Here is a 14,370-nt window from a genome sequence, read left to right as displayed (position 1 = left end):
GCCTGATATAAACGTTGACGCCCTGTAGCCCCATATAAATGTTGACGCCCTGTAACACCATATCAATATTGACGCACTGTAACTCCATAATCAATGTTGATGCCCTGTAAACCCCATATCAATGTTGACGCTCTGTAACCCCATATCAATGTTGACGCCCTGTAACCCCATATCAATGTTGACGCACTGTAACTCCATAATAAATGCTGATGCCCTGTAAACCCCATATCAATGTTGACGCCATGTAACCCTAAATCAATGTCGACGCCCTCTAACCCCATATCATTGTCGACGCCATGTAACCCCATATCAATGTCGACGCTCTGTAACCCCCATATCAATGTTGACGCACTGTAACCCCATATCAATGTCGACGCACTGTAACCCCATATCAATGTTGACGCACTGTAACCCCATATCAATGTTGACGCTCTGTAACTCCATATCAATGTTGACGCTCTGTAAACCCAATATCAATGTTGACGCCCTGTAGATAAAGATGTTGACGCCATGTAGCCTCATATTTTTGTTATAAATGTTGACGCTCTGTAGCCTGATATAAACGTTGACGCCCTGTAGCCCCATATAAATGTTGACGCCCTGAAATCCCATTTAAATGTTGAAGCCTATTAGCCCCATATAAATGTGGACGCCCTGTAGCCTGATATAAATGTTGACGCCCTGTAGCCTAATATAAATGTTGACACCCTGCGCCTGTTATAAATGTTGACTCCCTGTAGCCTATTATAAATGTTGAAGTTCTGAAACCCCATATAAATGTTGAAGCCCTGTAGCCCCATAAAAATTTTGACGCCCTGTAACCCATATCATTGTTGAAGCCCTGTAGCCCCATATAAATGTTTACGCCGTGTAGCCTAATATAAATGTTGAAGCCCTGTAACCCCATATACATGGAAATGTTGAAGCCCTGTAGCCCCATGTAAATGTTGGCGCCCTGTAACCCCATATCAATGTTGAAGCCATGTAGCACAAAATAAATGTTGAAGCCCTGTAGCCTCATAAACATGTTGACGCCCTGTATAGTCATATTTTTTTTATAAATGTTGACGCTCTGTAGCCTGATATAAATGTTAAAGCCTTGTAGCGCAATATAAATGTTGACGCCCTGTAGCCTGATATAAATGTTGAAGCCCTGTAACCCCATATAAATGTCGACGCTCTGTTACCCCCATATCAATGTTGACGCACTGTAACCCCATATCAATGTTGACGCTCTGTAACTCCATATCAATGTTGACGCTCTGTAAACCCCATATCAACGTTGACGCCCTGTAGATAAAGATGTTGACGCCATGTAGCCTCATATTTTTGTTATAAATGTTGACGCTCTGTAGCCTGATATAAACGTTGACGCCCTGTAGCCCCATATAAATGTTGACGCCCTGAAATCCCATTTAAATGTTGAAGCCTATTAGCCCCATATAAATGTGGACGCCCTGTAGCCTGATATAAATGTTGACGCCCTGTAGCCTAATATAAATGTTGACACCCTGCGCCTGTTATAAATGTTGACTCCCTGTAGCCTGATATAAATGTTGAAGTTCTGAAACCCCATATAAATGTTGAAGCCCTGTAGCCCCATAAATATTTTGACGCCCTGTAACCAATATCAATGTTGAAGCCCTGTAGCCCCATATAAATGTTTACGCCGTGTGGCCTAATATAAATGTTGAAGCCCTGTACCCCATATACATGGAAATGTTGAAGCCCTGTAGCCCCATGTAAATGTTGGCGCCCTGTAACCCCATATCAATGTTGAAGCCATGTAGCACAAAATAAACGTTGAAGCCCTGTAGCCTCATAAACATGTTGACGCCCTGTATAGTCATATTTTTTTTTTAAATGTTAAAGCCTTGTAGCGCAATATAAATGTTGACGCCCTGTAGCCTGATATAAATGTTGAAGCCCTGTAACCCCATATAAATGTTAAAGCCCTGTAGCCCTATATAAATGTTAACGCCCAGTAACCCCATATAAATGTTGAAGCCCTGCAGCCTCATATAAATGTTGAATCCCTGTAGCCCCATATAAATGTTGAAGCCTTGTAACTCCAAATCAATGTTGATGCACTGTAAACCCAAAATCAATATTGACGCTCTGTAACCCCATATCAATAATGACGCTCTGTAACCCCATATCAATAATGACGCCTTGTAACTCCAAATCAATGTTGACGCCCTGTAAACCCCATATCAATGTTGACGCTTTGTAACTCCATATCAATGTTGACGCTCTATAACCCCATATCAATGTTGACGCCCTGTAGCCTCATTTAAAAGTTGAATCCCTGTAGCCCCATATAAATGTTGAAGCCCTGTAACCAAAATAAATGTTGATACTCTAAAATCTTAGAAGCCCTGTAAACCCCATATAATGTTGACGCCCTGTTACTCCAAATCAATGTTGATACACTGTAAACCCAAAATCAATGTTGACGCTCTGTAACCCCATATCAATGTTGACGCCCTGTAACTCCAAATCAATGTTGATGCACTGTAAACCCAATATCAATGTTGATGCACTGTAAACCCAATATCAATGCTGACGCTCTGTAACCTTATATCAATGTTGACGCCTTGTTACTTCATATCAATGTTGACGCTCTGTAACCCATACCAATGTTGACGCTCTGTAGCTCCATATCAATGTTGACGCTCTGTAACCCCATAATTATCAATGTTGACGCTCTGTAACTCCTTATCAATGTCAACGATCTGTAACTCCATATCAAATTCGACGCTCTGTAACCCATATTAATGTTGAGGCTCTGTTGCCCTATATCAATGTCGACGCTCTTTAACCCATATCAATGTTGAGGCTCTGTTGCCCTATATCAATGTCGACGCTCTGTAACCGCATATTAATGTTGATCCTCTATAACCCCATATCAATGTTGACGATCTGTAACTCCATATCAATGTTGACGCTCTGTAACCCCCATATCAATGTCGACGCTCTGTTACCCCATATCAATGTTGATGCTCTGTAACCCCATATCAATGTTGACGATCTTTAACCCCATATCAATGTCGACGCCCTGTAGTCCCATATCAATGTTGACGCTCTGTAATCCAATATCAATGTCGACGCCCTGTAAACCCATATCAATGTCGACGCCCTTTAACCCCGTATCAATGTTGACGCCCTGTAGCCCCATATAAATGTTGACGCTCTGTATCCCTCATATCAGTGTTGACGTCATGCAACTCCATAACAATGTTGATGCTCTTTAACCCATATCAATGTTGATGACCTGTAAACCCCATATCAATGTTGACGCCTTGTAACTCCATATCAATGTTGACGCTCTATAATCCCATATCAATGTTGACGCTCTGTAACCCCATATCAATGTTGACGCACTGTAACTCCATAATAAATATTGATGCCCTGTAAACACCATATCAATGTTGACGCCATGTAACCCCATATCAATGTTGACGCCCTCGAACCCTATATCAATGTCGACGCCATGTCACCCTATATCAATGTCGACGCTCTGTAACCCCATATCAATGTTGACGCCTTGTAACTCCATATCAATGTTTACGCTCTGTAACCCTATATCAATGTCGACGCCATGTCACCCTATATCAATGTCGCCGCTCTGTAACCCCATATCAATGTTGACGCCTTGTAACTCCATAATCAATGTTGACGCCCTGTAACCCTATATCAATGTCGACGCTCTGTAACCCAATATCAATGTTGACGCCATGTAACTCCATATCAATGTTAACGCTCTGTAACCCATATCAATGTTGATGCCCTGTAAACCCCATATCAATGTTGACGCCTTGTAACTCCATATCAATGTTGACGCTCTGTAACCCCATATCAATGTTGACGCACTGTAACCCCATATCACTGTTAACGCCCTGTAAACCCAATATCAATTTGACGCCCTGTAAACCCATATCAATGTCGACGCCCTGTAACACCATATCAATGTTGAGGCTCTGCTGACCCATATCAATGTTGACGCCCTGCAACTCCAAATCAATGTTGACGCTCTGTAACCATATATCAATGTAGTCGCTCTGTATCCCCCATATCAATGTTGACGCCATGTAACCCCATATCAATGTTGACGACCTGTAAAACCTATTACATTGTTGACGCCCTTTAAACCAATAATAATGTTGATGACCGGTAATTTTATATCAACGCTGCAGTCCGGTAACCACATATCAAGTTTGACGCTTTGTAACCCAATATCAATTTGATCCATTGTAAAACTATATCAATGTTGGTGCCCACCCAATATCAATGGTAACACCCTCTTACCTCATATCAATGTTGACGCTCTGTAACCCCATATCAATATTGACGCTCTGTAGCTCCATATCAATGTTGATGCTCTGTAACCCCAAAATTATCAATGTTGACGCTCTTTAACCCTATATCAATATTGGCGCTCTGTAGCTCCATATCAATGTTGACGCTCTGTAACCCCATAATTATCAATGTTGACGCCCTGTAACCCTATATCAATGTCGACGCTCTGTAACTCCATATCAATGTCGAAGATCTTTAACTCCATATCAATGTCGACGCTCTGTAACCCTTTATCAATGTCGACGCTCTGTAACCCTGTATCAATGTCGACGCCCTGTAACCCCATATCAATGTCGACGCTCTGTAACCCCATATCAATGTTTACACTTTGTAACCCCATATCAATGTTGACGCTCTGTAACTCCATATCAATGTCGACGATCTTTAACTCCATATCAATGTTGACGCTCTGTAACTCCATATCAATGTCGACGCTCTGTAACCCCATATCAACGTCGACGCTCTGTAACTCCATATCAATGTCGACGATCTTTAACTCCATATCAATGTCGACGCTCTGTAACCCTATATCAATGTCGACGCTCTGTAACCCCATATCAATGTCGACGCCCTGTAACCCTATATCAATGTCGACGCTCTGTAACCCCATATCAATGTTGACACTCTGTAACCCCATATCAATGTTGACGCTCTGTAACTCCATATCAATGTCGACGATCTTTAACTCCATATCAATGTTGACGCCCTGTAACCCCATATCAATGTCGACGATCTTTAACTCCATATCAATGTCGATGATCTTTAACTCCATATCAATGTCGACGCTCTGTAACCCCATATCAATGTTGACGCTCTGTAACCCCATATCAATGTTGACGCTCTGTAACCCCATATCAATGTCGACGCTCTGTAACCCCATATCAATGTCGACGCTCTGTAACCCCATATCAATGTCGACGATCTGTAACTCCATATCAATGTTGACGCTCTGTAACTCCATATCAATGTCGACGATCTTTAACTCCATATCAATGTCGACGCTCTGTAACCCCATATCAATGTCGACGCTCTGTAACCCCATATCAATATCGACGCTCTGTAACTCCATATCAATGTCGACGCTCTGTAAACCTATATCAATGTCGACGTCCTGTAACCCTATATCAATGTCGACGCTATGTAACCCTATATCAATGTCGACGCTCTGTAACCCCATAATAATCAATGTTGACGCCCTGTAACCCCATATCAATGTTGACGCCATGTAACCCCATATCAATGTTGACGCCCTGTAACTCCATATCAATGTCGACGATCTTTACTCCATATCAATGTCGACGCTCTGTAACCCATATCAATGTTGAGGCTCTGTAACCCCATATCAATGTTGACGCCCTGTAACTCCATATCAATGTCGACGATCTTTACTCCATATCAATGTCGACGCTCTGTAACCCCATATCAATGTTGAGGCTCTGTAACCCCATATCAATGTCGACGAACTTTACTCCATATCAATGTCGACGCTCTGTAACCCCATATCAATGTTGAGGCTCTGTAACCCCATATCAATGTCGACGCCCTGTAACTCCATATCAATGTCGACGATCTTTACTCCATATCAATGTCGACGCTCTGTAACCCCATATCAATGTTGAGGCTCTGTTACCCCATATCAATGTTGACACTCTGTAACCCCATATCAATGTTGACGCTCTGTAACTCCATATCTATGTTGTCCCCTGTAATCCCATATCAATGTTGACGCTCTCTAACCCCCATATCAATGTCGACGCTCTGTTACCCCATATCAATGTTGACGCTCTGTAACCCAATATCAATGTCGAAGCCCTGCAATCTCATTAAAATCATATCGTGACGTTCACTTCATTTCATTACGTTATGTACGTAACGTCGATGCTCGTACAAGGACACACTATGTGCAACACCTTACAGGAATGATACTGACCAGCGACGCCTGAAGGCATGTGTATTGAATTTTTTTACTAGTTTATATGTACGTACTGGTCATTAGTTGTACCATTCTTTCCAAATCATGTTTATAATAGCATTGAACAGTCCCATATCCTGTAATTATCAGGACATACACTAGTTCCGAAAGAAAGCGTGCCCTTAGGTTTATTATATGTGTCAAGTTTGAGTTCGTCCTTGAATGTTCAGGATAGAGACGAAGTGAACATGGTCTCGACGAAATCACGGGTAGAATATTGAGCACATATACAGTCACGGTCCCCCGTTGCCCCGTTTGTCACACTTTCACCCGATAAGGACGTGTTTTTCTATTTTTAGTACGTAAGGAAATGCAGGGCCTTTTAGCAGCACATTTCCATTTTCTGCGTTATTGTTTATAATTATCTATTCCCTCGGTTCCTCACCAATATGTATTTAAGATTAGTCGGCTTGCGTTCAAGTTCCCATTCACGTTGCAATCGTATAAACGTATTTGAATAAAGTGGTATTTTAGTTTGCAATATTTTAAACCGCACAATACGTCACATTTTGTAACCTCGGCACAATAGCTATTTTAACATGTCATGCCAAAACGTCGATCTATCTGTTTTCGATTGCGGTACTCCCCAGCAAGCAAGGTTAAATGGGTCCCGTATGGGCTGAATCTGGGCAAAAAGCCCATATGGGGCCATATAGGACCCATATGGTTGAAAATGCCCAGATGGGACCCATATAGCTGCTCATCTATATTAATTGGATATAGAAAGGGAAACGAAGATCATTGGTATATGAAAATATGTTTACATCGATACTATGTGAAAAAAGTTCATTATTTCATGCATTGGCTGATCAAGCCTGTAGGTCTGCGGTATACAGCCTAGAAACAACAACACAATACATGTTTGACCCCTTTTGATGCAAAATATTCAATATGAAAAGAAATGATATATTACTCATATATTTAATACAAGATTTTATTAAACGAGTTTATGAAATTTGTAAGTAAGCGAGCCTCTAGCGATATATTAATATATAAACTAACATTCACTACTTCCTAATACATTGACTTTGATATTTTCGGCACAAAGCCCATAAATCGCTTGTTTTTGCCAAAAGAAGTTTTGAGTACAAGTTACGAACCGAAATACTACGAGTGCAAGCTACATGCTCGGATTTTTTTTTCTGACTTGGGTCTATAAGGCAATATAAGATTTGAGTCAATTAGTCACACATAGTTAAATGCAACTTGTCTGGTACCCAACGTACCGATAATGAAATGGTAAGGGCATGTAACCCAGGCTAAAATGCAACACACGGTACTGTATTGCCGTTTTGTCTAGATAAATTCAAAGTGAAAGTAGAAACTAAAACTACATTCGGAGCTCCTCGGCCATTTTATTGAAAACAACCTCGGATGTATGCCGGTACATCTGTTGAAGTAGTTCGTAAAATTTTGAATTAGCGACTTTAGCGGGTTATCTGCCCCAAATCCCACTATAGGTGGCGCTGCTGTCGAGTAGGTCCTTTATCCGGGTATCCTCGGATCTTATCAATTCATCCACGCCATTGTTGTTTACCCAAGCGTTTGACAGTTATACATTGAAAGTGATTAATCATGCCTGAAACAACTTGTGTTGTACCATTTTGTTCACGAAAAGGACGTCATAAGTTTCCGAAGGACAAAGCCCGACGAGATGCATGGGTGCACGCAATTAAAAGGGGAAAATCGAAGTTCGAAATGTGGTCACCTACGAAGTACTCGTATATCTGTGAGAATCATTTCACGGGAGATGATTACCACTCTGAGACGTATTCTGGTGAGAATAATGCGTTTGTATATGTTTTAATTCATTATAAATATAAAAGATTTCAATGCAAATAAAAAATAGCAGCCCTAATTTGCGCACTGACCATATATACAATATACATGTCAAGGAACTAAATCAGTAAATGTACAGTGCAGTCCGTATGTGTATCTTTCGAATCTGTTCTTAATGGCTCTCAGTTATTTTCCGCATACCAGAATTTTGTCAGATTATGTAGTGACTCTGCAACCCCCTCTCCCTGTTTTCTCATTTCCCCTTTTATCCTCCTGTAATGTGGGTGGGGGGGGGGGGGGGGTAAAACAATAAACTTGTGCAAAACCCCCACCCAAACCCCACCTGTGCAAGACTTACTTAGAAATCATAACTATTTTTTTAATCATAAATGGTGATTATGATTTTGATATTTAATATTTCTATTTCTTTTTTACATTTCAGGGGTCGAACGACAGAAAAAGGCTCTCCGAAAAACCGCCGTTCCAAGTGTGTTTTCTTGGACATGCCAAGACACATTGCAGAAGAAGAGGGCACGCAAGGACGGATGTCTCTCTCGAGATGCTAGAAAGAGGAAGCTATTCCACGACATTTCGAATATCAGTGAAGAGCCACAGCCAGAGTTTATTGCTCAGAAGTTAGAAATTGTTTCAGATGATTTGGATGTTGGGGCAGTTGAGGAAGTAATTCCAATGGACACTGAAACTGTATCTGAAGTTGAAACTGATGTGCAAGGGATACCTTCATATGTAGATGCTGTGGTTCAGACACCAAAACAACCAGCATTTTCTATTTATAACTTTGAACATGATTCAGCAGCAGTTCATTTTTATACTGGACTTGAAAATTATTTGAAATTTATGTTTGTTTTGAGTACACTTGGACCAGCAGCATATCATCTGAACTATATATATCACTCTGTTATTAGTGTGACTGTGCCTGACCAATTTTTAATTGTGTTAATGAAACTTAGGCGACACACAACAAGCTTTGAACTGTCTAGAATGTTCAGTGTTGCTGAAAGTGTAATTTCAAACATATTCATTACATGGGTTCTCTTCATGGAGAAACAGTGGAGGGAACTCAACATCTGGCCGAGCCAAGAACTTGTTAAGCACTTTGCTCCAAGCAGTTTCAAAAGAAACTACCCAAACACACGTGTTATAGTAGATGGAACAGAATGTCCAATTAAAAAACCTAAAAACCCAACCGCCCAGCAAGCCACTTTTTCAACATATAAAAACAGGAACACTGTCAAAGTACTGATAGGAACTTCACCAGGGGGTTTGGTTTCATATGTGTCACCTTCATACGGAGGCTCAACAAGTGACAGGCAGATTGTGGAGCGTAGCTCATTAGCTAAGATGTGCGATAAAAAAGACAGTATTATGGCCGACAAAGGTTTTAATGTACAGGACATTTTTGCGCCGCATGATGTATTTATTAACATTCCAACATTCTTTAAGAAAAAAAATAGAATGTCCAATGAAACAGTGATAAGAGATCGGAAAATTGCAAGTAAACGGGTGCATGTAGAGAGGATTATTGGACTGGCGAAAACATACAAGATACTGACAGAGCCAATGATAGCAACAGAAACCAAACTCTCATCTGAAATAATTTTTGTGTGTTTTATGCTGTGTAATTTTAGAAATGGCATTGTGCCCTCATATGCCTGAACTTACAAGAATATTTTCACCTTTATATTAAAGCAACACTCTCATTCAAAATCAGAACTTACACATGTATAACAAAAAATGAGTGATAAAGCTTTAACTTCTTATTATATAATGCATTTATAAAAAGTATTAGTAAGTGATACCAAGATCAAAAGATCCTTCAAAAGAACCATAGTTTTCAACATTTATTCAACCTTTTTGGTCTATTAATCTTATTTGGGAGTAAGAGTGCTGCTTTAACATTTACTGTTTATGTTGTGTTTTTTTGTAAATAAATATTTAAATATGCTGATGTTTTCTTTAATGTGTTACTTATGCCAACAAGGTTTTATAAAATAGACACAGTCACATGTCCCTGGTATTACGTGTACTAAAATTAAATTTAAAATGACAGCATATTGGCCGTCAGGTGAGAATATCGACTCCGCTGATAATAGTACTGGTTTTCACACGATAAATGGTTCTTAATCACGCGTGTCTTGTGCATGGTATTCATTAAAGCAAACATGAATCCGTTTGTCGCTCAAAAGCTCATCAAAGCTTATGCTTCTTATGTATTCTTATGTTGAAGCCGAAGTTTTTTTAAAAATCATTGGATATGACATGAGGTCAAAGTATTTAAACAATCTGTGGCAGGTGTGCACTACAGTGATAATAAAATTTGGGATTTATATGTAACATTGATTTTCATTTATTTACATCAAACACCAGTCGAAGCATAATACTCTTATCATCTTTATACTCGACCCATCTGCTACCTTTCACGTGTTACTGTATAAAGACACCAGTCCTTTCTATTTGATAAACCAGATGAAAAATAATACAAATAAAACATTAAACCATTTTTATTTTACATTCAACTAAGACCTTATACATATATACAGCTAATAAATGGAAACAAGTGTTTCACAATGATACATTGTTCACAAATAGTTTTCAATCAACAAAGTCAGAGTTAAAGCTGCACTCTCAAACTAAAACTTTAAAAAACTGAAATTTATTCTAACAGATTCCAAATAAATGAGATAGAGATACATTCTATTGTGAACTATCTTATAAGACTTATTCTAAGATAAAAGAAATAAAAATATTTCACAACAGTCAATCTGTGAGGGTGCAGCTTTAAGTTGTTATAAAACAGTTCAAAACACTTAAGTTTTATAAAAGTACTTTTCAAGAATTGCGGCTCTGAAATGTGAAGTATTGAACTGGTCAAGCTTGCATATCATGTGTGCAATAAAGTTCTCATTCCGATGAATTCTAGTGAACAAAATATCACTCAAGGTGTATATTACCAAGTCACAAAATTGTCTTTCTGCACAGAACAGCTGACCCTGAATTTGAAAATAATATGGATGCTTAGTACTCAAAGTCATATTTCCATTTGTCTCCTTCAAGTATGGCACAGTGACTGGTGATATCTTTTTGTGTTTAGCACTGAAGGGGCACTTAACTTCAATAAGTAGGTTTTCATCTACAATGCCATCGGGTGATGCACCTAAAAACGGAAGGTTTTTTGATACAAATATCCCACATGGTTTTACTTTGACATTATTTTTGCTTTCATATTGATGGATGGCGTCCTTTTCATACTGAATTCCATGGCGCATTGCTTCTGTAGGTTTTAATCCTTTTCCCCGAACAAAGGACTTTGCCAAGTCATGTAAGTCAGTTCTTTCTGTTGCGGTACACACACGGTGAAAATTAGATGACTGAATTCTTTTCTCTCGTTCTTCAAACCATCGGTCGTTCTTGTTTTGTCCCCTAGTATACATTTCAATATCATCCCTGTCCTTGTCACTTAGTTTGGTTATTTTACATTGTTCCAGGAAATTGTCTTCATGAGATACTTCAAAATAATCATGGTCATTGGAAATTGCACGAATATTGGCTGGGCTGAATGTCTGAAAAATTGGTGTCTTTGATATACCCCTAAAATTCATACAAATATTGTGAAAATAGTCTTGATATCCATCAACTTTACGGAATTTTTGTGGCCGAGGGTCAAAATCTTTAATGTCACAAATATCTGCACCGCCCAAGTTTAAATCTCGAGCCTTAAGGGGGGAACCAGTATGCTTTTTTGCTTTGTGAAATGACTGCAATTTTTCTGTGCATGTTGTCTCAACTTTAAATTCTCCATCTTTAACAAATTTACAACATGCATATATCATAGTTCTAATATGTTTGCAATGTCCAAATGGGCCTTCTCCTGCACCACATTCACACTGTGCTTCATGAATATATCCATTCTTGTGTAAAGAAATGTCTACAACATAATTAACCTTCTTCCTCATTTCTGCTTTACATGCCCCACGAACAAAGTCCAGAGATGGTGCCGAAAACAGTCGCATGTATAGAAGAAACTTGTCGTCGTACAGGTCTTTTACCTTCGCATCAAACTCCACCCGGTACTGGTCCATGTATTCGATGGCCTTCTCCATTGTTATTGGTGCCATTTTAGCATCTGAATTTACATCTCTGTATCCACTAGTCTTGGGCAGGCTCATGTTGAATTCTGGTAGAAGATCTTCTTCCCTGTTGAAATTCTGGTTTCTGTCATATGCCTCCAGTCTGGAAAGATACGAAATTAACTTGTGATACCATATATTGTGTTAAAAATTTCCCCACCCACTGTATTCTGTCGTAAAATACATGTAAACACGAGCATATAATCCGCTAAAAGTCATTGCAATAAAAACACAAAAGTGTTCACATTTCAAAGCTTTATTAACATTACTAAAATGATAAAATCATTTGTTAAACAACTTAAATTATCAAGATATCGATTTAACAACTAGTTGTCCTCGGGCTACATTTTGACAAGTTTACCTTTCGATTAATTCCTTCTTCCGTCCAGTCAACTTTGCATTGCGTCGCCTTAGCTCCGTTTTAAGCTGGCCTAATGATAAGGTGCAAAAATTTGAAGCCATGTTGCGATATCAATTGAATATTTACAAATTTTATCGGAATTTTATCACCACTGTTATCGATCTGTAATACGGAAGTAAACTAGGGACCTATTCGACAACAGCGCCACCAAACGAGCACCTGTTTGACAAGGGCAGATAACCGACTAAAGTCCCCCATTATATCATTATTTAAATGTAATGTTTTAGAGTCGTATTTATTGATCTAAGTTTAAATTTATTCTCATTGAATTGTATTTTAGCAAACATAATGAAGAATCCCAAGAGTAAAGTCACAAAGTTTAACTGCTAAATAAAATTACTACGCGATCTACTTGCAGCGGACTTAAACGTACCACTTTTCGAGGGTGTAAACCATCCAAATACATCCGAGGTTGTTTTCGATAAAATGGCCGAGGAGTTCCGAATGCTAAAACTAAAGATTAATTCGTAAACACTAATGATCATAACATTATTTGCTCAAAGATCATAATGTTTATAAACTGTTGTCTGCAGCTTGAACTCTTAGAAAGGAGGTTAAAAACGACGTTCATGGCTGCTTACAGTGTTGACAATGTTGCGGAAAATCAACTCCAACATTCAGGCATATGAAGATTTCAATACTTTGATTCAAGCATGCTTGCTTTTGCCAATGTTTTAGCCAACCATATGGTGATTTCACTGAAAGATTAGTTCTGGGCGATGAAAAATAGCCTCTACAGTGGTTGAAGAATGTCAAGCTCAATGTTTGAGCTCACCATTTATAATTATTTTGTTGTGACAGACTGTCATTGAGTGATGTTAAAAAAGACTAATGCTTTAGATAACCATATACGTCTTAACAGCATTTAAAAACCCAAATTTATGATAACTGCCACTCGGAAGAAAATTATTATCACTTAATTGTGATGAGAGTGGGTTTGTTTGCTTGTCTGTATGGGAAGTGTTTTAAAGTACTATGGGAAGGATCTATGCATTATTTGATCAGTCATTTGTAACCACGGTCCCCCCAGGTCTGGGGATAGTCGGGAAATTGGCCGTGTTTTAACTTTTAAGGTAGCTCCGCAGTGCCAAGTGAATGTGTTATGCACCAGTCAGTTGTATCCACAGCCCCACCAGGTCAGGTGGAATACTGGAAATGGGTCGTGTTTTTACTTCTATGTGGCCCCGCAGTGCCGGAGGAATGCAGTGGTATTGTCTGCGCCATAAAAGGTGGAATTTGGCCTATCCTAGGGTCCCAGGGGTGCGGGGCGTGGGCATTTGGCGGGGATTTCACTGAAGTTAATGATAAAGATAGTTTATATTGAAAGCAACACTATATAATCAACATGTTTATACAAAATATGTATATACATCGGAAAAAACTTACTCCCGTAAGAATATAAAGGTAAAGGATTTTGTTGGTTAAAAGTTTTAAATAAACAAATGTAAATGTTACAGATGGGGTCAAGTGCAAACATGCTGATTGATTTTAATTTTATTATTAGTCCTCAAATATCGGCAAATGGTAAATGCAGTGCCAGGGTGAATGCCGTGGTTTTGTCTTCGCGCTAAACATAGTGGCGAATGGGCCTTTAACCTAGTGTCCCCAGGGTTCAGGGCATTTGGCGGGGAATTTACATCAGTTCATCCCCACAGGGCGGGAATTTGCACCCAGGGTTGGCTGGACCGAAA

At 39.2% G+C, this 14,370-nt stretch overlaps 3 protein-coding genes across 3 annotated transcripts; 1 reads left to right on the top strand and 2 right to left on the bottom strand.

The window, feature by feature from the left end:
* Window positions 1-4,453: 4,453 nt before the first annotated feature.
* On the bottom strand, window positions 4,454-5,536 carry LOC128204734 (neuroblast differentiation-associated protein AHNAK-like). Its single transcript, XM_052906138.1, has 2 exons — window positions 5,252-5,536; window positions 4,454-4,957 (listed from the first exon to the last, which is right to left on the bottom strand). The coding sequence occupies exons 1-2, from the start codon at window positions 5,534-5,536 to the stop codon at window positions 4,454-4,456; spliced, it is 789 nt and encodes a 262-aa protein (XP_052762098.1).
* Window positions 5,537-7,689: 2,153 nt separating this feature from the next.
* On the top strand, window positions 7,690-10,076 carry LOC128206564 (uncharacterized). The gene is made up of 2 exons (XM_052909126.1): window positions 7,690-8,108; window positions 8,553-10,076. Exons 1-2 carry the CDS (start codon window positions 7,907-7,909, stop codon window positions 9,785-9,787), a joined length of 1,437 nt encoding a protein of 478 aa, XP_052765086.1. The 5' UTR covers window positions 7,690-7,906; the 3' UTR covers window positions 9,788-10,076.
* A 538-nt stretch (window positions 10,077-10,614) lies between these two features.
* Window positions 10,615-12,797, bottom strand: LOC128206671 (uncharacterized). The gene is made up of 2 exons (XM_052909278.1): window positions 12,620-12,797; window positions 10,615-12,361 (listed from the first exon to the last, which is right to left on the bottom strand). Exons 1-2 carry the CDS (start codon window positions 12,718-12,720, stop codon window positions 10,939-10,941), a joined length of 1,524 nt encoding a protein of 507 aa, XP_052765238.1. The 5' UTR covers window positions 12,721-12,797; the 3' UTR covers window positions 10,615-10,938.
* Between the last annotated feature and the right edge of the window lie 1,573 nt (window positions 12,798-14,370).

Source organism: Mya arenaria, chromosome 10 (genome assembly GCF_026914265.1).
Source record: "Mya arenaria isolate MELC-2E11 chromosome 10, ASM2691426v1".
NCBI lineage: Eukaryota > Metazoa > Mollusca > Bivalvia > Myida > Myidae > Mya > Mya arenaria.
Note: the sequence above shows the minus strand (reverse complement) of the source record. Positions and strands in the feature narration are given on the sequence as shown.